General features: G+C 47.1%; 2 protein-coding genes across 21 annotated transcripts in view; one reads left to right on the forward strand and one right to left on the reverse strand.

Moving 5' to 3' along the window:
• Positions 1-14145, forward strand: part of DNM1 (dynamin 1) — a 64966-nt gene extending 50821 nt beyond the window's left edge. For 4 of the 15 annotated variants that reach the window (XM_039321598.1, XM_039321600.1, XM_039321601.1 and 1 more), the window contains 7 exons: positions 977-1086; positions 1181-1292; positions 2419-2430; positions 3529-3699; positions 4517-4758; positions 5137-5355; positions 12160-14145. In XM_039321598.1, coding sequence (XP_039177532.1) covers positions 977-1086; positions 1181-1292; positions 2419-2430; positions 3529-3699; positions 4517-4758; positions 5137-5355; positions 12160-12232 — 939 coding nt within the window. In that variant the 3' untranslated portion in view covers positions 12233-14145. Of the gene's footprint in view, positions 1-976; positions 1087-1180; positions 1293-2418; positions 2431-3528; positions 3700-4516; positions 4759-5136; positions 5356-8694; positions 8733-12159 lie in introns of all 15 variants that reach the window. The other 11 variants (XM_039321607.1, XM_039321608.1, XM_039321602.1 and 8 more) reach the window with 8 other exon arrangements.
• A 1831-nt stretch (positions 14146-15976) lies between these two features.
• Positions 15977-25743, reverse strand: part of GOLGA2 (golgin A2) — a 29408-nt gene continuing 19641 nt past the window's right edge. For 4 of the 6 annotated variants that reach the window (XM_039321595.1, XM_039321593.1, XM_039321594.1 and 1 more), the window contains 11 exons: positions 25209-25558; positions 24828-24941; positions 23478-23702; positions 22377-22476; positions 22195-22280; positions 21761-21914; positions 21594-21661; positions 20573-20675; positions 19543-19649; positions 18382-18547; positions 15977-17790 (listed from right to left, as the gene is read on the reverse strand). In XM_039321595.1, coding sequence (XP_039177529.1) covers positions 17543-17790; positions 18382-18547; positions 19543-19649; positions 20573-20675; positions 21594-21661; positions 21761-21914; positions 22195-22280; positions 22377-22476; positions 23478-23702; positions 24828-24941; positions 25209-25558 — 1721 coding nt within the window. In that variant the 3' untranslated portion in view covers positions 15977-17542. The remainder of the gene's footprint in view (positions 17791-18381; positions 18548-19542; positions 19650-20572; positions 20676-21593; positions 21662-21760; positions 21915-22194; positions 22281-22376; positions 22477-23477; positions 23703-24827; positions 24942-25208; positions 25559-25743) is intronic. The other 2 variants (XM_039321597.1, XM_039321592.1) reach the window with 2 other exon arrangements.

Here is a 25743-nt window from a genome sequence, read left to right on the forward strand (position 1 = left end):
TAATAAAATTATTTTATATTTGGGCTTGAGATATACGCCGTGTATGCACCACGTCTGACTACAGCAGCCTGATCCCTACTAGCAGTTGAGGCTCAGCAGCCCTCAGCCCCATTTCCAAGATTTAAGAGGTCAGACCCCAAACATCTGGAAGAGACTTGGAAACCTGCCCTGGAAAGGGGTGGGGTGCTGAGAAAAATAAGGCAGCCATTTTTCCATGCTCATCCTCTCTCTTTGGGTTCCTGCTGCAGAAGTTGCATCTTTTAAAACTGCAGAAGGAAAATTGCTGGTGGCTACATGATTCTAAAATAAAATGCAATCAGTGCGAATCCGGGGCACACCCTCTTTTGGGGTGACTGCATGTTTGGAGACTTTTTAATGGAGGAGCGGACAAGCTCATGGCAAGCAGGACCATTTGAAGCTGGAGGCCACTGTTCCAAACGAGTCTTGTGGGACTCGTTTGGGACTCTTAATGTGGTTTTCGTCTTCGTTCCATTCATTTTCCTGCTGTGAGCAATCACAGCTCTTCAATTTTTCCAGTCCAAGGTCCATGAAGCATAAAACACCCTGCCAAGAGTTGATTCCTGGATAGTCTTTGTAGAAGACAAGATCCCCCTTTAGGATACTTGCAATAGTACTCAGTCTCTCTTAATTAGGGTTCTAGAAGTAAGACAAACGAGGGTTGGATTTGATTGCACACGATCAAAGGTCCTTGTGGGCACTTTGGGCTGAGTGTGGAAGTCCCACCAAGGCAAAATCCTCACAATGAGCCACTTCACAGGCTTTTATCCAAATCCCCAAATTGTTGCTTTCTATTTGTAGCCTTCACAGCATCCATCCCATCCCACCGTAAAAATAGTCACCAGATGTTTGGGACCATGGCAGCCAGAATCTTCAACCAAGAGATAAGGAGAGCTGTAGAACGTCTTGGTGGGTCTAGTTTTGACGTGACTTGGGGTCCGTGGCTTTTGTCTTCCAGGAGAAAGAGAAGAAGTACATGCTTCCGGTGGACAACTTGAAGGTGCGAGATATCGAGAAAGGCTTCATGTCCAGCAAGTACATTTTTGCGCTGTTCAACACAGAGCAAAGGTACGGCTTTCTTCTGTCCCAGCCTAAGAGGAAGACCTCAGTAAGTCGGCAAGTCCACGCAATGTCTCACCTTCTTTCCTTCCCCACCACCCAGGAATGTTTACAAAGATTATCGTCAACTGGAGCTGGCGTGTGAAACCCAGGAAGAGGTAGACAGTTGGAAGGCCTCCTTCCTGCGGGCTGGCGTTTACCCAGAACGTGTTGGGGTGAGTTGAGAAGCAGTGGAAAATGAAACATGAGCAGGAGGTGAAGCCATCTCACTGAGACGCCAGATAAACCAGACTTAGTTCTGTGTTTGGTTTAGATCACTGGTTTGGGTGAAAACCAAGAACAGGAGGAAAAAAAATCTAACCTTCTTCCCTTCCCCTACTTTAAAGAGAAAGTTGCATCCTTTGCAGGACACCATCCATGGTGGACAAATCTAATTTTATTGAGTAGGTCCCTCCCGGTTTAAAATTGGGAGCATATATACAGCAAGGGTGTCCAACCTTGGCGACTTTGAAGACTTGTGGACCTCAACTCCCAGAATTCCTCAGCTGGCTGGCTGGAGGAATTCTGGGAGTTGAAGTCCACAAGTCTTCAAAGTCGCCAAGGTTGGACATCCCAGCATCGCCCAGGAGCAGAATCTAGGGCACGAGGACATGAATTGCACTCTTGCAAACGTCTTTTCCCAAGACTTTTCTGTAAATGCATGGAGGGGGCCAGAGAGAAAAGACCCCAATATGAGCTTTTAAGCCTAACTGGTGGGCTGCCCTGTTGAATGGTCCACCAGGACAATACCGCCATCTGTTTGTGAGGCTCTGAAATGACAGCACATCTTCATTAGCTCCACCTTACATTGTGTACTCTGGTTAAGATTTTAGTTTTTAACCAATGTTTCCTTGTCTCCTTTTATTTTTATTTGTTTGCACTCCCCGTCCAAGTGTTCTGTTTTAAGGCTGCTAAAATAGGTTTTGTCTGTTTGCTGTTCAATCCTATACCAGTACTGAGAAAATGGCTTTGCTAGTGAATCACTTGTGTTAAAGAAGTGATGTTTCAGATTGAAGAATGATTGATGATGTGTGATCAAATCATTCTCGGTGCCTAAAGACCACCTAAATAGATTTTTTTTCCCCATAATGATCCGTACCAAACCTTATCTCGAAGGTCTTCCAATGTTGCCCCTGAGCCAATTTTATTTTTAATTGATTGCGTTTTGACTGCGTAGAAATCTCATTCCAATTCTATATCCATGGGTACACTGAATACTTAAGTCAGGAAATATACCTACCTACTTTTTAAAAATTACATTTTTTTTCTTTTTTTGTGTGTGTGCTCAAACTGGCCTCACAGGACAAAGATAAAGTAAGTGGTGGACCCTACTTTTCCTGCGCTGTTTTCTTTTGGATTATATTTTTTTTATATATACTGGACGCATTTTTAAACTCCTTTTTTCCCCTTTCATTTAAACTATTATCCCTATATTCTAAGAGACAAACTTTGTCCTTTGCCCTCTTTTTCTGTCCACTTCATACCATGTTGCCTGCTTGATTTTATTTCTTATTCTTTCTAGAATGCTCCTTTTTTTTTTTCCTCTTTTCATCTTCTCTGGAACATATTCCCCATTTCTACGCTACATCAGAAAGAAAAAAAAAAGACGCAATTTTTTTCTTCTCTCATTTGTTTCCTTTATATATATATATATATATATAATATCTAGTTTCCCAATCATTGGTCCTCGGGACCTGCAAGGTACGTACATAATAACACAAATGATAGGTTTAGAGGCTAAATCCAAACACCATTACAACGTCAGATTGAAGCGTGGATTTCATTCCTCAGGCTAACTCGAACAAATTCATACAATCTGGAGAGAGGTCGGCAGAAAGGTCCGAAGTGGTTTTCTGGTTTTCGAATCGAAATAAAAAAAACCTGAATCCCAGTTCTCGATCCGAATTTGACTTTGCAGACCTTCTGTGTTCTAAAGCAGGGGTCCCCAACCTTGGCTACTTTATGAGTTGTCGACTTCAACTCCCAGAATTCCTCAGGAGTTCTGGAAGTTGAAGTCCACAAGTCATAAAATGGCCATGGTTTAGAACACAGATGTAAAGAGGGAGTGATGGTTTTATCAGAAGAGACCTCTGATAAAACGTCTCCTTCTATAAAATCGAGTTTCATATCTCAGAAGAACAGTCTCTATTTTCTTCCGTAAATTGTTTGGATGAACTGCAAAGGAAGATGATGGTTTAAAGCCAGGGTCTCCAACCTAGGTCCAGATTAAGCCTCGGATCTAACGCTAACCTCTTTCTATGGTGTCCTTGCTAATGAAGATTGTTATCTAGAAGTTCAGGGAAGTATCAGAGAGGCTACATGGGAAGTAGGAGATGAGAGACTTTGAACCAAGTTCCTCTTTGGCTTCTGGTGGTTAACGGCCTGCTTTGTCTCCCCATCGGTCTTCTGCAGGGTGGGGAGTCAGAAGAGAACGGCTCGGACAGCTTAATGCATTCACTGGATCCCCAGTTAGAGAGGCAAGTGGAAACGATCCGGAACCTTGTTGATTCCTACATGGCCATCGTCAACAAGACCATCCGTGACCTCATGCCCAAGACAATCATGCACCTTATGATAAACAATGTACGTATGGCATATGACACACTGGATGTTATAATGTTTTAGGATTGGTCTGGAGCCACCTCTTGAGTTAAAAGCAGAAGGTTCTGGAGCAGCATGTTGATTCATAGAAAAAAAAAAGTTGTTGGCCTTGGGAGTTTCCATCTCAACAGATATGGAGAACAAGGAACACTGATGAGGAAGGAACAGGAAAATAATAATATATGATATCGTGATTCGCCAGCTCTAGAGCTTAGAAGATGGGCAGAAAAAAGAGACTGGTAGCACGGTGGAATGGAGTGAACTTCAGTTAGTTCACAAACATGTTCTTGTATAGGCAGGATTATTACTCCATTGGGTTTCTTTACTCATTGGTTTAAAGCTTCTTCAGCTCTGAGTGGATGGTGGGGAATGGAAGGATTTATACTCCTTGCAGACCGCTGGTCATTTGCCTTCTTTTAGAGAGTTGCTGAGGCCACTTGGAGGTTTACCTGTGTCTTCAGGGTTGCTTGAATGGTGCAGATGCATGTGGACCCTTCTTGACTGCGGGATGTTTTCTGCCCTGGGTCCCTTCCCTATTGAAGACGGGTGCAGGCTCCACACCTATTTGCACTACTCATGTAAACCTCCAAGTGGCCCCAACGGCTCTCTAAAAGCATGCAAATGACCAGCTGTCTACAAGGAGTATAAATGCTTCCATTCCACACCATCCGGTCAGAGCTGAAGAAGCTTCCTAGATGAGAAGCAAAACGTCTTCAAAGAAAAACAAGAAACCCCAAAGAGGAACCGTTGTACAGCTGTCCAGATTAATGACCTTTGTCTTCTGCTTCCTCTCTGGCAGACCAAGGAGTTCATCCACTCCGAGCTGCTCGCCAACCTCTACTCCTGTGGTGACCAGAACACCCTCATGGAAGAGTCAGCCGAACAAGCCCAGCGACGTGACGAGATGCTGCGCATGTATCACGCCCTGAGAGAGGCCCTTAACATCATCGGGGACATCAACACCACCACCATCAGCACCCCGCTGCCTCCGCCGGTGGACGACTCCTGGCTGCAGGTGCAGAACATACCGTCCGGACGCAGGTACCCGAGGCGCGGGGGGAGGCCCCGCTGAGCTTCCTGGCGCCTCTGCCCAGCCAGATAGGTGGCCGCCCCCGGTAGAACCGGGATGGATGGAAGCTGGGAGTTCTGTGTTGCCTGCCCTGAGCATGGCGTCCGTAGGATTGCATGAAGGGGCAGAGCCAAGTGGAGTACGGAAGGCTTTTTTGGGTGGAACCCATCAAGGACAGCTGTTCTTCTAGTCCAGAACACTAAAGGTGGTTGGAAAGGAAGTGTGAACCAGGCCATATGCACAAATTTCCCCGTGAAAACAGCTTCCGTTTTTCCAGCTTGGAGAAGACCATATAGTCTTCCTATCTTTTTTCTTCTACTTCTCCAGCTGACCGGTCTCTCCCTTGGCAGGTCTCCCACCTCCAGCCCCACACCACAGAGAAGAGCACCGGCAGTCCCACCCACCAGACCTGGATCACGAGGACCAGCTCCTGGACCTCCGCCTGTTGGTGGACCCAGCCTCGGTGGTGCTCCCCCTGTGCCTTCCAGGCCGGGGGCCTCTCCTGATCCTTTTGGGCCTCCCCCACAAGTCCCCTCGCGGCCCAACCGTGCGCCTCCGGGGGTCCCAAGGTAGGTGAGATCGGGCCACATGGGATAGGCAGCGTCACTCAAAGTGTGACTTTATTTTTTTAGCAGTTTTAGAATTAGCATCCTTTTAACAAAATCGTTGAGCGTGTTGTGTCACATGTGACAACAGGGCCAGTACTTGCTATCCTGGGCACCTGTAGGATTCTTTAGAGGGTAGTAATGATGGTATTGCAGCCCTCTTCTTTTGTGTTGTGTAATTTCAAAAATCCAGAGAATTTCTCATTTGGCAAAACAGATCTGTCAGGTTTTAAGTAGAAGGCAGAATCTAAAGTGGGGGGAACTGGGTTGGTTCTCCTATGGTCATTCTTTAGAGCAGAAAATGCCTTTGATGGATATTTTGGGGGGAAATCTTGCAAATTTCTACCTGAAAAAGCACAAAACCAAAGATGTTATTGTAAAATGAAGCGTAGAAGAATTCTGTCCTGCAGAACAGAACATCCTCGAATTATCACGACACATTTCTTCTGGTGAACAGTCCTAAATGTGTAGACTTTGGGGAACCTCCTGCTGAATTAAATATAATCCAGTTCCAGGGAATCAGACACATTTAAGAGAAGTCTATCATTCTGGATCCAGTGGAAATGAGGCCTGTTTGCAGTGGGATTGTTGCCGTTATGCACATCAAATCATTTTTGGTTTGCCGTTCAATTGAATTACACCGAAACCAAGTAGGGTTCTATAAAACGGTATCTGTGTAAAGGGTATAAATGTTGTTTTGCACCTTTTATATTTTGGTTGCAAAGAAAAACTCCTAGAGGTAAGTGCATAATTAAAGGTTTCCTGGTTCTCGGGGGGGGGGATTCCATACCTCCTGCTTATTTCTCTCATTTAGGCACCGATTCTCCAGGATTTGTAAACACTTCCGATGCTTATGCGATCTTAGAAAAGCCGAGAGAACGAAGGCACTGCTTCAAAAATTAAAATTTCCTGTTTCCCTTTTCCTCTCTGGCTCACCTTACAAAGTTTTGGATTATCTCCCGGAGGCACATCTTTCTGAGTGCTGCTTCTTTATCACATGTATGAAGACAAGAAGGAGTCCTCCTTTAGTGACCAGAGTTGGGGCTGGCAACGAAGCTGTCACTAAGTTGGACCCCCCCAACTGCTCTTGTCACCAGATTTTAATTTCCTTAAATGTGAGGGCCGGTGGCAAAGTTATTTTTGCACCCCTGTTGTAACTGTGAATGCTCACTAAACAAGGAAGCGGCAAAATAAGGACCACCTCTGCTTTCAACTTTAAATTTAAGACTCCTGCTGGCTTTGCAGAGGTAGAAAAACTCGGCAACGTTTGCAAAACTGTCTTTCCAAGTTTTCTGCTAAATACATATATATATTTCCACGGGAGGGTGTGGATCAGACGGGAAGGCTCTGTCCATCCATCACTACTCAGATCTTAGACCACCTGATGTCCCACAGCACAGGAGGGGATGAATTAGAAACGGTGCAGGATGCTGGTTTATGCTATCTGTGCTCCCTGCCAAACAAGCCGCGTTGTGTTGTGCCAATGGTTGTTTCGATCCACAGCATTCCCACTTACTGCCTTGTTTTCCAGATGCGCAGGGGATTATTCTATCCCTTTCTTCTTTTAACCAGCTTGCCATCTGTCCGTCTGTTTGTCTGCATGTCCTGCTATTTCTGCGCAAGCCTTGTTTTAATTTTTCCTCCATCTCATCCCATCTTCTGGTTCCTTTCCTTCCCCCCCCCATCCCACCCTCCCCCATTTCTTGTGGATGATCCTTTACTTCCATTTGGGCTGAATTTCAGTATCCGTCCTCTCCAGAGTCTGTTTCCATTCTTCAATTTCTCTACCCTGTTGTCCATTCCTTCATTCAGTTTATATATTCTATATACAGGCAGGAGACTCCGGGGGGGGGGGCCTGAAATCAACAGGTCTCCCTCTCCCTTCAGAGTCATAAACCTACTGCCCCATTCCATAGCCCCATGAAAGTTTGAGTCACATGTCAGAAGTTGCCGTTAGCTTGATCCTCATCCGAGTTCTCCCACGTACCACGAAAGAGATGTAGGGAATCACTCTGTGGCTCCTTCCTGGTTTGCACTGTACAGATGTTTCTGGAACCTAACTCTACATTCCAGCTGCTACAGAAAAAGAATTTGCAGCTCCCCTCCCATTTTTTTTTTTTTTTTTTGTCCAAATGGGTCAAATCACTCCTTGTAAGATATGTAGAACAACCTTCAAGAGGTAACTGTGTGCAGCTAGTCACCAAGAGATTGGGTTCCCCTTAAACATATCCCCAAGGTAGGCCATTTCATGAGAAGTAGAGTTGGATCCATGACTGTTGACATTAGCCTTTCTCAGGTGGAATCCTTCAGTAGAGGTTGTGGTCTACTATATCTCACAAGGGATCTACAAAAACAAATTCACCTCTAAGATTGATCTCCCAAATCAAGTGGGTGCAGAATCTCTCTCTCTCTCTCTCTCTCTCCCTCAACTCCCACTTTTAATTCCTTTCCTATAATTCCTTCCCCCACCATAACCTAACACCTGAGATGGCACACCAAGGCTCCTTAGGCCATCTCTTGTATATAGAATTAAGTTGGTCCACCCTTGCCAGATGGCATTGTCCTCTTGCCAGGAGTCCACCATCCTCATTTTGTCATTGTTTGTCCTTCTTTCTCTCTCCCCCCGGTTCTTTTTCTTCCCGTTGGGAGGAAAAAATGGTGCCTGGAATGGGATTGAGAAGAAGCACATCAAACGTTGCAGTCTCTGTGTGTGTGTGAATCTGTCTGTATCCAGGATTATTCTACCTTCCTATTTTGGAATACTTGGGATGAGTATTTTGAAGGCATCTTCCTGCCCTCACATGCCCTAGGGTAGACCCCGTCTACAGAATCAGGGCCCTCAGATTGCATTGGGTTTTGTAAGTTGTCATCCCAATGCCGAGCAGACACCAAATTGGGGGCCACAGTAAGAGACCTCATTTTCTTGACGGTGATGAGGCTTTTGTCAAGCAGTGTTGCAGTATGCAGGTGTGCATTTACCCCAGTCCAAACCAACTGCTGATAACCTCTTCTTGGCCTGGGTGTCCACTGTTTATGTGCTCCCGGGTAGTGTGAGTCCAAATGGCCGCATGGAACCCCTTGTCTCTTTCTGTGTCCGCTGCACAGTGGTTTATAGCTGTGTCTTCTGACTTCTACCTGCTTTTCTTCTGTGTGCTTGGGGTGAGTGCCAGCACGGGCTGCACCTTGCTTCTTCTCACCAGCCTCTGTATGGGGGTCCACAAGCCCATGCGTTTTTTTCCCAAGCTGCCAACCCTTCTGCCTCAGTGTCTGAACTGCCCTGTTGCTCTCATGTTGTCTTTTCAGAATCACTATCACTGACCCTTGAGGACTGGCCGAGACCGGTACGTTCTTCGCTGTATTCACCCCGGCCTCCGCTGATGCACGAGTCGGTGTGGTTTAACCTTTCTGTCTCCTCGCCCCATTGCCTCTCCATCTCGTTCCCTCTCACCCTTCTGCCACTCGCCTCTCCTAGACCAGTATGGGGGTCTGTCTGGGATGCCCTTGTTTTCTCCATCTGGCCTACAAACCTCTTGGCTATTGGAGAACCGGGGAAAAATCTTCAGTAGCCAAGACATCATTTGTAGGGACACAGAGAAGTCTTTTCCATTGTCCATTCCTGTAAACATGGGTGAAAGTCCCAACTTTGATCCACTCATTGTGGTCTCAGCCTGAAATATTGCTTTCTGGAGTCCCAAGCACAAAACTGCAACCCAGGTCCCTACAACTTTGATTCCTGGTGTGTATTCTCATGTTTGTATATAGTCATTCCCAGCGTTCATCTCCTAATGTGCCCCCAGATTCCAGTAGATTAGCAACAATGGGCTATGGATGTGTGTTTTATTGACATTGGTAGAAAAACATTCCTTAGGCGATGGCACCCTAGGGCAGCTTGACTCTCAACTTCTCTTTTTAAGGAGGATGGAGAGCCATCATCTCACCCTTTGAAGGCCACTTTGAGGGAGAACTTTAGAACCGTAGCGTCCTTTGCCGTTCCTGTGTATCTTCTCATCTCTAAAACACTGAAGTTTATCATGTCTTCAGCATCAGTGGTGTGGCAATATTATATAGGACAAGAAGATGGCCAGTTGAACCCCACGAACTCCAGAGAGGGAGGACTGGCAGATGACAAAGTGTCACTACCCTAAGGGCTCAATGCTAGCTTAGCTTTCCCAAATCAGGTGCTGCCCAGTTGTATATCCCATCACCCCCATTCATCCCACAGAAGGCATAGACAATGCCTCCAGCGTCAGTTCCCCTCATGACTTTTCTTCTGACATCTATACCCAATCTCCTTTCCTCCACTATAGAGCCTGCCCCAATTCTGCATCTATTCTCTTTTTCTGCAAACACCCCATCCTAGCACCCTCAAACAGTTTCAGGCACCCTTCCCACAATCTGAGGGAAACACAGATGGTGGGAAGACCTTGAATAGGCCCTATAAAATTCTACAAAATTAAGCTAGAGCAGTTGGAAGATTCCAAGCTCTTGAGAGCGGTCCTTTTTTGTAATGCGGTTCGTTGATGCCGAGTATCAAACCTTTGTTGCAGCTTTTCCCTGTCAAAAGTCCAACAGTTAAGAAACAGAATTATTCCAGATTATTGGTAAGTTCCAGCTCCTAACATGCCCTGTTATCTGTTTGACTGGCTGGAGCTTCTAAGAACCATAGTCCATCAACATCTGGATGAACGTAAGCTCCTACTTTCTACGATTTGGAGGTCCAAAGCACTGAAAAATGAATACGGACAATCAGCCAACAGTTGTAGCATTTGCAGCCAAGAAAGTCAACATTTATGACCAGCATAAATGTGATGCGTTGTGTATTTCTGCTTACAGTTGCATGAATGTGTTCCTCTCCTGGACATTTTTAGATTGCCAAGTCCTTGCCCAATCTTTGCGTGTGTGAGAGAGAGTATGTGTCTGTACACATCTATGTGCAAAAAAAAAAAAAAAAAAAAAATTACAACAAGAAGGAATTTACCTTGATTCTCCTCCCCCCTTCCCCAATAAGCACAAGTCTTTAATACACTTGCTTCCTTTTAAAAGTTCTCCAACGGGAACAACTGGATGATGAATAATGTGATGTGAGAGGACACCAGCATTTGCTTTTGATTTTTTTTCTCTAAAAAGTTCCTAATAAAAACAGAGAGAGACAGACAGAGAGATTGGATAAGGAAGCAGTGGGCTTGGAATAATAATAAAAAAACCCTTCACAGAAATGCTGAAAAAGTCTACTTTAAGAAGCCCAACTTCTATGAGGTGGACTCCAGACCTTAATGGGATGTGAGATCTTGTCCTTGTGTAAACAGAAAACCAGGGGGAGGCCAATGGTATATGGGTGGGCACATTCATCTCCAATATATCTCATTCCACCAGTCCACACCTGTGGTTAGATCCCTCCTTATCCTACAACAGAGGCTTGTAGCCCAACTGGCAACATGGCAACCCACCAATAGATGAAAGTTGGCAATTCTTTGAAAGGGTCTTTTAAGTCACGGTAACTTCCTGGCTTCTAGTCCATCCAATTCAATTCAGGCACGGCTTCCCAGATTTTGTTGTACTACTTACAAGAGCTGGCCTTTCTGAAGAGGCTCAGCTGCTGCCCTTTTTTGGGACCTGCTCTTCAAAACCACCGAAGGTTGCAGGACACCCTGAGAAAATTAATTTGAGATGACTTGGAAAAGGCCACATGGTCTCTCCTACAAGTCAACGGAGCTTCATTGGAAGAAGTAGCTGATAGGATAAGTTCTTGTTTAGCCAATAAATGTAATCCATTTGTCATCTCCCAAAATAAATTGAGGTTGATGGACCAGAAGAGCTCACGAAGGCCACAGCACCTAGCCAACCTTGGTTGATCTTAGAAGACCAAGGTAGTAGCCTAGGCTGGGAAGTTGAAAAATACACCAGAAGACCCTTTCATATTATGGCCATGAAAATTACATGCTCATAGCCATGATGTTCTTGGAACCCCAGTTAGTTGGTGACAGAGGCACCTTGTTAATGAAGATGTCCTTGGAGGCCTTCAGAGATGGTGGTCTAGATTTGTTCAGTCAGATATCCTTAACTTTCTTCCACAATTACTTTTTTTTTTTAAATTATACTTAGTTAGCATTCACCTCAAATCCAATCCACTAGTAAATCCAGTCAAATTGTAGCCGAGTTGAAAGCATCACTCAATGGTTGCTTCTCTCCAGGAAAGACCTCACCTCATCCACCCCCCTGGAGGGATCCTCACATCCAGGAAGGATGGAAGACGGTGTGGGGGATGCCATTTGGGACTAAGGGGTCTATGAATGGGCAAAACCCCTAGAAGGTGCAGACCAGCAATCACGTTGCACCAAGTGCCCAGGTTGATGACTAACTGCCAACTTCAAAAGCAGCCCTTCACAAAGGGCACCTTCATTTCAAATAACATTTTTCTTCATGCGCTTGGACAAACAACATTGCCATAGTTGTGCTTCATGCTTCTCAACAGTCATCTAGGTGCCAGGACCACCTTCCACGTGGTGGGACCTGGGAAAGTCCTGGATGGATTCTGTCTAGTAGAACACCGACCCTCGGATTCCATCCACTAGTCACTAGAACTTCTTTAATCAGCAATTTGGATGGGAAAAGGGGTGAAAAAGCTGGTGAATGGCTGCTGTTCCGGACATCTGTGGTCCTGGCCGAGGTGAGGTGGTGAGAAGCATGACCAATTGCAGTTAGCCACCATGCTAATCTCCGTCTGTGTGTTTCTCTTCTTGCTTTCTTTTATCTCTTCTGCCTTCACAGCCGCAAGGGTCCCGCTTCACCTACACGAGCCACATTAATCCGATCAGCTGAATCTTCCCTCTTAGATTTATAACCCAAGGCCTGTAGACAGCTGGTGACAAGTTCCCCCTGCCTGGGTTTCCCTCTACTCTGTCAATCCAGAATCTGCCCGAGGCATCTCCTCGGCTCCTCTGCCCCTTCCTCCACGTGGTTTCAAAAAAAAAAAAATGCTCGTTTAGTGATTGACCACTTTGTCTTCTTTTGTGCGTCCGTATTGCTTGTGAGCCTAGAGTAGTCCTAGTTGAAGGGCATGAATTGTGAATGCCGTTGAGTTCTCCGGAGTGTAGACTTACAGGAGCATCCGTGCCTCAACGTACCCAAGTCGTCTTGGGTTTGGTATCCTGCCTGCCTGGGTCAACTGTAGCCCTAATCCGTAGCAACGTAGTCCATTTTGTCCCTTTACTGTAGTAAAGACAGAAACATTTGGGTCTTGTGCTGGAAACTCTTTGAGGAGGACCACACTGGGCTGGAGAACCTGGACTGGAATGCTTTCATGTTCTTGAGAAGTGGGATTGATTCAAGGTGCAGCCGTGGGGGCCCGATCCCTTTTTTTTTCAAGCAGGGCCAACTGGTTTGGTGGCCAGGGAGGGCTTCCTGGATGGTGCAGACTTCCGGAGGATCTTATCGGATGGATTGAAACGTTCAGAGGTCACCCTCCATTCTTGGAGAGACCCAACAAGGAGCTCAGAGACTTGGTGGCTTCAGCTAGCTTTCTGACATGACCTCTTACAGAGAACGTCCGATTAAGAGACCGAAGCTTAATCTAGTTCCTCCTCAGCCAGAGCGAACCAGCTGATATTTCCCCCCAAAAAAAAGAAAAAGAAAAAAAAGAGGGAGATTTTGTGGTGTAAATGTTTTATGAGCTTTGCTTCTGACAAAAACAAAATCAAAAAAAAAAAAAATCAAGGACCTCTTCAAAAATGTGTTGATGTCTTGAGTATTTTGGTGATTCCACTTGCTTCCTTGCATGCAGGCCATACGTATTTCATTAGAGACAAAAAAAGAGGACATTTTCAATGCCAAGTTGGACATCCTTCGGCACCGGCTCTGTGACCCATTTAGGAATAAATATGGAAAAAACAAAGTCTGCCATTTTCCTGTCTCTCCAAAAGCCAGCCACTTTTAAGTCAACCCTGTTTCCACTTTACGTTCCTCGATCCAAGTGGTTTTGAGTTGAGTTTTGATGTCTGTTCCTTTCTGTGTTTTAACTATTGTTTCAATTCTTTTATTCCTCCCCCTATCCTCTCCTTCTTCTTTTGTTCCCCTTGTCTTTTTTTCTTTTAAATTCCAGCCGGCCTAGCAAAGCTAGTTCTTCTCGTCCGGAGAGTCCCAAGGCATCGTTTGACATATAACCCTGATCATCCGTCCTTTATCTGCCTCTTAGCTGTCCTGTCCTGGAATGATCGAATGCACATCTTTAAAAAAAAAAAAAAAACGAAAAAACCACAGCTTTGTTGTCGTAGCTTGTGGCTTGCACATATCAGATACAACTCTAGTGACTTTTTTTGCCCCACCCCTTTTTTTCCTTCTTCCTTGTTGCTTAAAAGGAACTTTAAACAAAGCCAATGAGTTATATTGTAGTAATGAAACACATCTTTACTGTTATATAAATATCTATAAATATCTATATAAATATATATATATATATAAAGATCTAAATCTATATGGTGTCCAGATGTTTTAAAGCCTTTAAATGCCTCCACTGTTGATTATAGCAAATACTTGAGTAGGAAGGATGTGTGTTTGTGTATATGTGTGTGTGTCACACAAACGCACACACATACCTAATAAAAATGTAGTGTAACCCAAATCGTGGGTGATTTTTTGCAGTCCTGGTAGTACTTGTAATGCCAAGTGTGATCTGTCATCTTTTGTTTACTGGCTGAAATAAATTATTTCTGTATAACAGAGAGATGTCATACTTTCAATAAAATCCTCTCTCGGTTCTTTTTGCATGTCATATTTGACGGGGAGTCTTCGCTGCAAGACACGTCAGGGATCTAACACACTTCATTCATTTATTAAACTTGGATTTGCAGCACACTGTGCGGTGGTCTTTCACGCAACAGGCGTGCTTGTTCCAGAAGACAAACTCGGTTAGTTTTAACTTCAGCTTTTCAGATGCAAGGCATCGTACTATCTTTAGAAAGTGGTTTAAGTTGGCCAAGCCAGTTGTGTGAACGCAATATGGGGGATCACCTACATGTCATGAGCCAGATGGCAAAGAGAAAAGAGCTGCAAAGATCGAGGATCAACCTGAATCAACTCGGGGTTAGCTCAGTTCACAGTTCAGCGGTTAAACCGACATTTTCTTTCTCAATTGTTCTTTTGCCAAAAAAAGAGCAGAAGCCAAAACTACGGCAGAGGGAAAAAGTCTTGCTACATCTCGTACAGCAGCCAAACACACAACGAAAGTAATTTCACAACTTTAACACAACTGAAGGAACAGGCTGTTCTTTAAACCTCCAAGTGGGGCACGCTGGGAAAATGCATGAATAGCATTTTTCTCCCCCACACTGTGATTTTTTTTTAAAAGATGCAGATAGTTCTAAACTTATGACCACCAAGCCTAAAATTTCCATTAAGTGAGATATTTTTTTTTACAGTGATTTTTGTCCCGTTTTACAACCCTGGTGGTTAAGGGAATCCCTGAGGTTAAATAAATTAGTAATTTGTTTGTTAAATGAATCTAGCTTCCCTCATTGTGACTTTGCTTGTAATTGATCTTGAGAAAACTTTAATGGATAAAAATGTTTTGAACAGATCTAAAAGATTAGATAATTGGATTTATTAAATGGAACATGAAAAGATTAAACGTATGTTTCAATATGGTTAAAAAGAGGGGGGAAATTCTGGATATAAATGTACATTAGGCTAAGAGGGACATGTATTTTAACTAGTATACTCTCTTCTTATTTCTTTTGCTCCTCTCTTTTTTTTTTAAAGTCATGAGAAAGGTAAAAGTGTTGGGATGGCTTATATGAGGAAAAAGACTTAAATACTTAAGGGTAATTAACTTTGAGAAAAATCTCAACCGGTTAAGAATGTTTTGAACGTTGCGGGGAAAAACCAACCTAAACAAGAATTTTGTAAACAGGATCTATGACGAGGGACGATCAGTTAGAAAAGGAGCTTTACACTGATGTGATTATCTGCAGAAATGTTAGAAAAATTGTCTATATTTAATTGTTTATTTATCCAAATAGTAAGAATTGTATTAATGCAAGGCTGGCAAAAGAGAATGTTAATGGAAAAAGAGAAAATCAGGCAAAGCTACTATGTGGACGATAGAATTATAAAAACTTAATTGTTACTGTTTTTTAAATATAAACCCGGACAATATGCTGTTTACAAAATATTAAGGTGATTATGTTAAAAAATCAATAATATATATGCCCAGGTTCGAATCCCAGAGGGGTAAGACTAGCTGTTGAGAGCTAAAGAGCTTGAAATAGCTATACTATCTCCCTTTAATTCTTTGTCAGCCACAAAACTTTGAATATAAAAGGGCATCACATGACCCCGAGCGACACTGCAACCCGTCATAAATATAAGTTCAGTTGTTAAGCATCTGAATTTTGATCACGTGACCATGGGGGACGCTGCAGTTGTAACTGTGAAAAACGGTTGTAACTTCGAATGGGCACTAAACAAACTGTTAAGTCGAGGATTATCTGCAGCAAGTCAGCAGACTGTGCTCGAAAAGCTTGTTTGGCAGACAACAACACAACACCCACACACCCCGATGGTTTGCAGAAGAACAATGTGCAACGCCGAATGAAGGGACACAGATTTATTCAGAAAGACCAAATTTTGTAACAGGATATATTTTCTCTCCGCCACAGAACGCAAAAAGTTGGCGCTCTTGGCTTTGCTTTTCCCCTCCTTTGCTTTTCACCTTCCCCGGAAACCCCCACACCTAATAAATATGGAATAATATTCTACAGTAAATCACATTCCTGCTCTGCTTTGCCCCTCCCACCTCAACTAAAGTTATTTTTTTTTAAATATCATATAAGGTTATGAGGGTAGCCTTCCGGCAACCAGAGAATGCCGACAGTGGCTTATTCTCTCTCTCTCTTTTTTAATTATTATTATTCAAGGTATATACAAAATGTTACACAGATACAATATGTACACTTGTGCCAAGAGCGGCTCGCGCCCCCACTTCCACCAGCCTCCTGACCCAAAGCACGGAGGGAATGAGTAACACTGACGGGCCGAAAATCGGGACTGTCCCAGTTTTCCGGGTGTTCTCGTTTTGTGCGGTCCAATTCCTACTGCTTTACAGTCTGGGAGAACGTGGGGAGTCAACGTGCGGTTTTGCTAGAAAATTGGAGCGGAAGCTTTTTTTTTTTTTGGGTTTTCGAAATTCCCTCTGTGCTTTAGGTCGACTTTTTCCCAGCAAGCTGTCCCGGAAGGAAAACCTGTGCAAAACACAACTTTGCGGGGGTCTCATCCCCGGGAGCAGAATATCTGACCTAAAAAAACCCACGCCACTAGTCACCACCCCAAACCTTTTTGTAACCCACGTGCCGTTGTCCTTCTAAAACGGGATTTGTGCCAAGCACACCAAGTCACCACCAACTTTAATCAAACCGATCCACTTCTTTTACACGCTCACCAGTGGATTCTTCCGTCTAGCCCCCGCATACGGGCTCACGGATGGAGAGGAGGGAAACCGACAACAATCAAAATATATTTAGAAATCCCTAGACGGTTGAAATAACCTTGGCCAAACCCAGGAGAAAAGAGATTCCGTGAGAGACAGAGAGAGAGACAGCTGGAATCGAACCGTGAGTCTGTTCTTTTTTTATCTGAGCTCGGCTTCTGCATTTCTTAAAAAGAATAAATAAAACCCACCACCTCAAATGCAAAGGTACATCCAGTTTTTTTTTTTTAAAAAAAAACGCAGCTTTTAACCCCTCCCCTGCGAACCGTCCAGCTTAGAGGAACCCAGAGCCCATTCGAATGTTGTAACGGAAATACGAGGATTTGGGGCAGGGGAAAGAGACGGCGTTTGGGCTAAGAAAGGCGAAAGCCAGCTTAACCCTTGGGGGTGGAAAGGCCAGGAGGGGTGGTCGTGGGATCAGGCAAGAAAAAGGGGAAGATTTTGGAAGGAGAGCGTAAAGATCCGATCTAAAGAAGGCCGGAAGCAACTGCGGTAGGGAGAATCCAAATTCACAGGCTGTGAATGGGAGGAACTAACGGTGGCGGAAACCTCTTGAGCTTTACTGGAGGACCGTGGGATCCGCCACAAAGCTTAGCCCACCCGGGCCTGCCCACGAGGCAGCCCAGCCCGCTCCACACGACCCCCTCTGGAACTCTCGACGTCCCTTCCTGGCTACAACACCAGGAGCTTCACTTCGTCGTTTTCATCCACCCGATAGAAGAAGGGGATGCAGGGGGATTCCGAGGGGGATCCCATCCGGTTCTGCGGGCTCTGGATTTCGCGGAGAAGCTGCAGGATCTGCTGGGCCGTGGGGTCATGAGGAGCGGGCTGGGGGCTCTCGGGGTCGCTGTGGGACGGGCGGGAGCGGGAAGCTACGGCGTCCGGTTCTGGCCCATCCGCCAGACTCACTTCTTTCAAGTCTGGAAGGCAGAAGGGGATGGGAAGGAGGGGGGAGAAATGGGGCTTCAGCGGTGTTGTACAGGTACGGCCAGAATTGATGTTGCTAAGTGAGACTTTTGCCCCGCTTTTAGGGCCATTCCCACCAGCGAATCGCTGCAGTTGTTCTTTCAGTAACCCAGCTTTGCAGTGAATCCCGCTTCCCCTTGACTTAGCTTGCCAGGGGGGGCCGCGTGACCTCCCCAGGGACCCTGCAACCGTCATAAATACGAACCAGCTGCCGAGCATCTGAATATCGACCAGGAGGATGCCACAACGGTTGTTAACTGCTGTTAAACGGTTCGTAAATCCCCTTTTTTTTCCAGTCGTAACTTTTGAATGGTCACTGAACGAACTCTCGTTAAGTCGGGGATTAGCTGCACGGCCTAACGTTGTGCTTCTCAACCTTAGCTGCTTTGAGATGTGCGGACTTCAACTCCCAGAATTCCCCAGCCAGGTCATAACGACAGGGCAGGGTGAGGCAGGGGAGGGACATGAATTCAGATATGGGGCCTTGACCAGGATGGCCCCTTAAAAGGAATCCTTCCCCCCCTCCCCAGTTTATTGCCTCTCACCTGCCACCTTGGAAGCGTCCGATTCGAAGGCGCCGTCCGCCTTGGCGCCGTCGTCCCTTGTCTGTGTGGCCATCCTGTATTTGGTGTACCAGTCGTTACGCTCGCTCACCAAGCGCATGACCAGTTCCTGAAGCTCCAGTAACTTCATCTGCAACAAAAAAAGGACCTAACGGGGAAAATGGAAAGCAGCCGCCCACGAAAGGATTCCTCCACCCTGCTCCACCGTGAGGAAAGCCCATTTCCCCACTTCCTGTAGCTAAGCTGTAAGGGGCTAGTCCTCATGAGTCTTCAGCTTCACCGTCTGTCTGTCTGTCTGTCTGTCTGTCTGCCTGTCCCGTTTCTCTTGGCACCAGCTAAGTCACTCGAAAAGCTACTTGGGAAAGGAGCAGAGGGTCTTTGTTCTTATTCAGACTAAGAGCAGAAAGACAGCAACAGTATACACAACGACACACACACACACACACACACACACACACACACACACACGAGACAATTGGACTTTCTTGTTTTCCTTTGAAGAGGTTTCGCTTCTCATCCCAGAGCTCTGACTGGGTGGTGAGGAACGGAAAGATTTATACTCCTTGCAGACAGCTGGTCATTTGCATCCTTTTAGAGAGTCGTTGAGGCCGCTTGGAGGTTTAACTGTATCCTGAGGGTCCTCTGAGTAGAGCAAATGGGTGTGAAGCCATCCTGGCACCGCTGAAAAGGCTGCGTTGTGGAGCTGTGCTTTCTGCCGGGTGTTTTCTGCCCTGTGTCTGCTACGAACATAAATCCTTCCATTCCCCACCATCCAGTCAGAGCTGAAGAAGCTTCTTGGATGAGAAGCGAAACGTCTTCAAAAACAAAAAAGTCCAGTTGCCTCCTGAAAAAGGCACCTTTGGAACACAACCATGTCCTGGAGGACTGAGAACCTCCAGAGATACACACAGTCACACAACTTAAAAGGAACTCACTTCTGCCCTAAGCAGGCCAGCTCTTCAAAGAAGACACCCCAGAGGTTATTGTACGTAGCCCAAAAACTAAGACACGATGCTTTAAATAAGGACCAAGGGTTTTTGCAAATGGTGGAATGGACCCAGTCCAGGACCCACCTGGGCTGGGCCCGACTTAAAAGGGTCAAATCCTGTTTGGAACAGCCAGGAAAGTGGATTTGGGGCTGACCTTCATATCCTCCTTGTCCTGAGCCAGCCGGTTGATGTATTCTTCTTTCTCCCGATGGCGCTGTTTGAGAATTGCCCGTTGACTCTGGTACAGGGCGATGTATTCGCCTGCAAGGTTAGGAGAACAAAGATACTGTGGGGTTCCTTTCATTGATACCAACTTCATCTTTTAACAGAGTTGGAAAGGACCTTGGAGGTCTTCTAGTCCAACCCCCTGCTCAGGCAGGAAACCCTATCCCATTTCATACAAATGGCTGTCCAGTCTCTTCTTAAAAACTTCCAGTGTTGGAGCATTCACAGCTTCTGGAGACAGGTTGTTCCATTGGTTAATTGTTCTCACTGTCAGGAAGTTTCTCCTCAGTTCTAGATTGAATCTCTCCTTGATCAGTTTCCATCCACTGCTTCTTGTCCTGCCTTCAGGGGCTTTGGAGAATAGCTTGACCCCCCCTCTTCTTTTTGCCAGCCCCTCAAATATTGGAACACTGCTCACATGCCCCCTCTAGTCCTTCTCTTTACTAGACTAGATGAACTCAATTCCTGCAACCGTTCTTTTTATGTTTTAGCCTCCAGTTCCCCTAATCGTCTTTGTGGCTCTTCTCTGCACTCTTTCCAGAGTCTCAACATTTTTTTTTAATATTGTGTTGACCAAAACTGGATGCCGTATTCCAAGTGTGGCCGTACCAAGGCATTGTAAAGTGGTATTAATACTTCACCTGATCTTGATTCTATCCCTCTGTTAATGCAGCCTAGGACTGCATTGGCTTTTCTGGCAGCTGCAGCACACGGCTGGCTCCTATTTAAGGGATTGTCTACTAGGACTCCCAAGATCCCTCTCACAGTTGCTACTATTGAGCCAGACACCACCTGTACTACACCTGTGCATTTGTTTTTTTATATATATATATGTATATCTTGCCTAAATGTAGAACCTTACTTTTTTCACCGCTGAATTTCATTCTGTTGGCTAAGGCCCCGTGATAACACAAGATTTAGTAGCGGCCAACACAATCAGACAGATGGGTCAGCGTTACCTATGGTGTCCGTTTCTCCGGACAGCTGGATACAGTGGTGTTCCAGTTCTTCCATGCGCTCCCTCAGCTCCGCCTTTTCCCGCATCAGGTCCGTGAATCGGAGCTAGTGAAGTGGACAAGATTGCGTGGGTGAAATATTGGAGGGGGGGGGGGGAAGGCAGCCACAATTCTCCTGACAAGGCTGCCCGGAAGGATTATCCTCAAAGCATCTTCGCCCGAAGGATGCTAGTTAGGAAGTGGTTCTGATGGAAGTGGGACTTCCTTCTCATTGCTTCCAATGAGAAGCAGGCCAGAGATTTTCAAAATGGCTCTTCAAGCAGAGACCTGGAGCCTCTTGAAAGGTAACGGGCTACCTTACGATTACTGAGTTGTTGCCAGTTCCTTCCGGCACGTGGAATTTATCCTGGCAAAGATAATTCAGTGATCATAACAGAATATTTGCAGCTCAGGGTTGAACTGTGACGTTCTTGGCGCCCTCTGAGCTTGGTGGTTGTCTTACAGACGTCTCATGACCCAACTAGGTAACATCATCGGAACTAGAAAGGAGTGGGGTGTGTGGGAGGAGGAGGAGACAGAGAAGAAGAAGAGGAGGAGGAGGCAAGAGGAAGAGACAGAGGAGGAGGAGGCAGGAGGAAGAGGAGGAGACAGAGGAGGACGACGACTGCGGGCACCTTGGTGTTCTCTGAGCTTGGTGGTTGTCTTGCAGACGTTTCATTACCCAAACTAGGTAACATCATCAGTGCTAGGAGAGAGTGGACTGTGCAGAGAGGAGGAGGAGAAGGACTGTGGGGGTCCTTGGTGCTCTCCAAGCTTGTTTTCTTGAAAACATTTCATGACCCAACTAGGTAACAGCATCAGTACCAGAAAGGTGCAGGGTTTATGCTCTCTCTCTTTCCCTTCTAGCCCTGATACCATTACCTAGTTGGGTCGTGAAACGTCTGCGAGAAAACCACCCACCCATTACGAGTTACCGTAACGTCAGCAATCCTTTCGAGAGCCCCCCCCCCCCAAAAAAACTCACCTGCAGCTTCTCCATGGCACTTTTTAAAGCTTCATGAACCTCTCCCGGAACCGAATCGCCATCCGAGCCTGAAAGGGGGAGACGCCGAGTGTGAGAGGCGGCAGTCACGGCCCAAGGAGGCAGGCCGGTGGGGAGGGGGGTCTCCCACTTAAGGGTGGGCCTCCGACCTCCTGTGGACGTGAGCTGCAGCTGCTGCTCCTTCTTGAGGGCGGTCATCTGCTGCAAGAGCTCTCTGCATTGTCGTTTCTGTTCCATCAGCTGCCGCCTCATCTCGTCGCGGTCGCCCTCCGCTCGGGACACGGCGGAGGTCAAGAACGCCACCTAGGAAGGAAGGAAGGCCGAGCGGTTTTAGCGGGGCGGGACGGCTGAATTTCCAAACTCTGCGGCCCTCGGGGGCGGGAATTTAGGACCGGTGCTCCCTTACAGCCCAGCTGTTCTCACGGCCGTCCTCCCCTCGGCTTGCGACTGTCCGTTTAGCGGCCGAAGTTATGAGCGCGTTGGAAAAAGCCAAACTTATGACTTTGGCCGTGGCCTTGAGGACCCCCGCATCACCCCGGCGGTCCTGTGATCGCGGCCAGGGAAGAGAAGGCGGGAGGCTCACCATTTCCTCTTTGCTCTCGAAATCCTCCGGAATGCTGAGCAGAAAAGTCCCGGAGTCCACAAACTCCGCGGCTTCCACGCCATCCCCTGCAAAGCCACGAAGGAGAGTTGTTAGGGAATTCTCCCCCTCCTAGCTGGGATTTGCCGGTCCGGGCGTCCTCTCCAATTCCCAATCGTAGTCACCTTGAGCCCTGGGCAGCATCCTTTCGTCCAGTTCGGCCATGAGCTGGCTGACCTGTGCTTGGAGCTCCGTGTTCTCTTTGGAAAAGGACTCCAGGCTTTTCTGTTAAGAGGGAACAGGAAGGTCTTTCTTGGGGGCCTTCGACTTAACGTGGATCCAGGAGAAATCTTAAGAATCCCTGACCTCTCCTGTTTTCGCCAGAGCCAGCTTTTTCTAAACTAGCAGCCCTTCCTCAGATAGGTCCCCTTCGTGCTGGACTTTCTACTGCAGACGGTGACTGGCAAAGCCCAAGTAATATCCCTGGTGCTGAAGGAAAGATGTGAAGGTATGTTAATCCTTCACAACCATCAGCTTCTGCTTGGCGCAGAATCTGGATGAGGCAAGCTTAGGTGGGGGTCCTTGGTGCTCTCTTGAGAGGGGTGGTTTTCTTGCAGATGTTTCATGACCCAACTAGGGAACGGCATCAGGGCAAGAAGAGAGAGCAAACCCTGCAAACCCTTTCTAGCATTGGTGCCGTTACCTAGTTGGCTGATGAAACGTTTTCAAGGGAACTATCAAGCTCAGAGAGCACCAAGGACCTCACAGTCATTGTTCTCCTCCTCCTCCTCCCACACACCCCACTCCCTTCTAGTTGGGTCATCAGACGTCTGTAAGAAAACCACCAAGCTCAGAGGGCGCCAAGAACGCCACATTTTAACCCCGAGCGACGAATATTCTCTTGCGTCAGGACAACTGAATTATCTTTGCCAGGGTGAATTCCACGTGTCAGAAGGAGGCTCCACCTGCTTCAATTTTAAATACTTGCAACTCTGGAATTGAATGGAGTGGGGTTTCTGGAGAGGAGAAGGACTATGGGGTCCTTGATGCTCTCCGAGCTGGTTTTCTTGCAGACGTTTCATGACCCAACTTGGTAACATCATCCGTGCTAGAAGGGAGTGGGGTTTGTGGAGAAGAGGAGAAGGAAGACCTTGGGGTCCTTGATGCTTTCTGAGCTTGCTTGTTTCCTTGCAGACGTTTCACGGCCCAACGGAGTAACATCATCAGTGCTAGCTAGATCTATCTGCTGGCTTTCCCGGAAGAGATTCCGGAGGTCAAATCCTCACCTTAGCTTTCTGAAGCTCTTTGAAGTGCATCTCGGCGTTCACCTTTCCTTGGACTTCTTCGTGCTGTAGACGGTCCATGAGCTGGGTCTGTAGGAGGTACTGTTTGTGCAGCTCCTCCTTCTCAGTGGTCAGTTGCTGATAGGCTGCGGTGTATTGCTGGAGGTGGGCCAAATACTGGTCCCTCTGGTCCTGGAGATCCTGAGCTTCGTGGGTCTTCTGGGCCATCTTGGATGGAACAAGACCCAGTAAGCGAAGATCTCGCCCCAAAAAACCCCTTTCCAGCATCTCCCACAACTACGTACAGGAGGGGAAGCTTTCCTGAGAGCATCTAGGGCAGCGGTTCTCAACCTATGGGTCGCGACCCCATTTGGGGTCGATCGACCATTTTTCTGGGGTCGCCAAAGGCGGCGATCCGCCATTTTTTGGCGCGCCGCGCGCCGTGCATGGGGCGGCCCGCGCACGTGCGCCGCGCATGGGGGGCGTCGCGCATGCGCGTCGTGCGTGGGGCGGCGCCGTGCACGCACGCCGCGCGTGGGGGCGCGCATGCGTGCCGCGCATGGGGGGCGCCGCCCATGCGCACGGCGCCGTGCATGCGCAGAACGTTTGTGTGACGGGGGTCGCCGTCACACAAACGTTGAGAAGCACTGATCTAGGGTCAAGCTTAAACCTGATGAAGGAGGTTTAAGCCTTCCCTAGCTTCCCCCCCCATAATTCTCCCCAGTTTGACGGCATCTCACTCATGTTCCCACGTTTAAGAAGCGGATTAATATTGCTTCCCCCAAAATCTAGAGTTTCTCAACCTTGGCAACTCTTAGGACCGGTGGACTTCAACTCCCAACCAGTTTCCCAGTCAACCTGGAATCCTGGCTGTTGAAGTCCACCTACCGTATATGCCGGCGTATAAGGCGACTTCCGCAAGCGCTAAAATCGGCGCCAAAGACGGGGGTCATCTTATACGCCGAGTCGTCTTATACGCCGGAAATACTGATAGTTTCCGGCGTATAAGATGTTCTAGGAATGCGGCTCGGCAACAAAGACGGGGGTTGTCTTATATGCCGGGTCGCCTTGTATGCCGGCATATACAGTACCTTAAAGGGGCCAACGCTGAGGTACCCTATTCAAGACTTGAGGACTGCAGCGACAAGCAAACCACGTTGCTTTGGAGAGCCGATGGCTTGACAGTCAAGAAGTTCCAAATTCTTGATGGAAAGCTGAACTATGCAGCCTAACCCCCAGATCAAGAGCCACCACCTTTGCAAAAAAAAAAAAAAAGCTCTGCTCCCAGGATAAAAACAGAAGAGCCAGACTGGACTGGATTGGACTGGACCCCAGAAGTGCAATCAGCCTTGCCTTCTCCTTAAAGTCCAACAGCTTCTCCTGAAGCTCCTCCAGTTTCTTGGCCAGCTGCTTCTTCACGTGCTGTTCAGACTGCAAGGCGCTTGTGATCTCCATGTTCTCGTTGGTCTGAAAGGAGAGGAGGAGAAAGAGGCAGGCCGGGGTCAACGCAACCCCCTTTGGCAGTTTTAAGAGTGCCTGCTTTTTGCAACAGTGCTGTGGTTATGTCCAGAATAAAACTGAGAGAGGTCTGTCGCATGACTGACCCATTTGACGATCGTTAAAAGACATACGATCGTAATGGGCAGGCTACATTACGGTCGTAACTTGAGGACATGTGTAGATCGCCAACAGCTGGATGTCGGCTTCGGAGGGGGGGGAGAGAGAGACACGCACCAGTTTGACAAATCCATTCTGCAGCTCCGCCAGCTGCTCTTTCAGCTCCCGGTTCTGGGTCAAGGCCCGGCTGATGGTGGCTTTGTCGCTCTGCATGTTCTCCAAGATCTGCTGCTTGTCCACGGCCTCCTCGCTGTGGCGCTGCAAGGCCTTCTCCAGCTCTTGAAGCCGCTCCTCCTGCTCCTGGTTGAGTTGGCTCAGCTGCCCGTTGTCTCGCACCTGGGTCTGCCATCGGTCCAGCAGCTCCTCCTTCTCCTTCTCCAGCCGAGCCAGCTCCTCTTGAAGGTGCAGTTCAGTCGGCGAGGGCCCCGGGGCAGCAAGGACGGGCTGAATCTCCTGGGGCTTCACCGCTATGGAATCCAGGGGAGAAGAAAGGCGGGTTATTTACAAGTCACGCCCTTGGATCAAGGCAACTCTTCTCCAGAAACTCAGGGGCAAGCCTAGCTGGAAACAGGATGGTTCTCCAGACCCTCCCACTCCATCCCTGACCACCATCTTGGAGCAAGCACCCAACGTGCTGCAGCAGAGGGATCTT

This window comes from Crotalus tigris, unplaced genomic scaffold (genome assembly GCF_016545835.1).
Source record: "Crotalus tigris isolate CLP2741 ecotype Arizona unplaced genomic scaffold, ASM1654583v1 scf7180000023746.1698619, whole genome shotgun sequence".
In the NCBI taxonomy this organism is placed as follows: domain Eukaryota; kingdom Metazoa; phylum Chordata; class Lepidosauria; order Squamata; family Viperidae; genus Crotalus; species Crotalus tigris.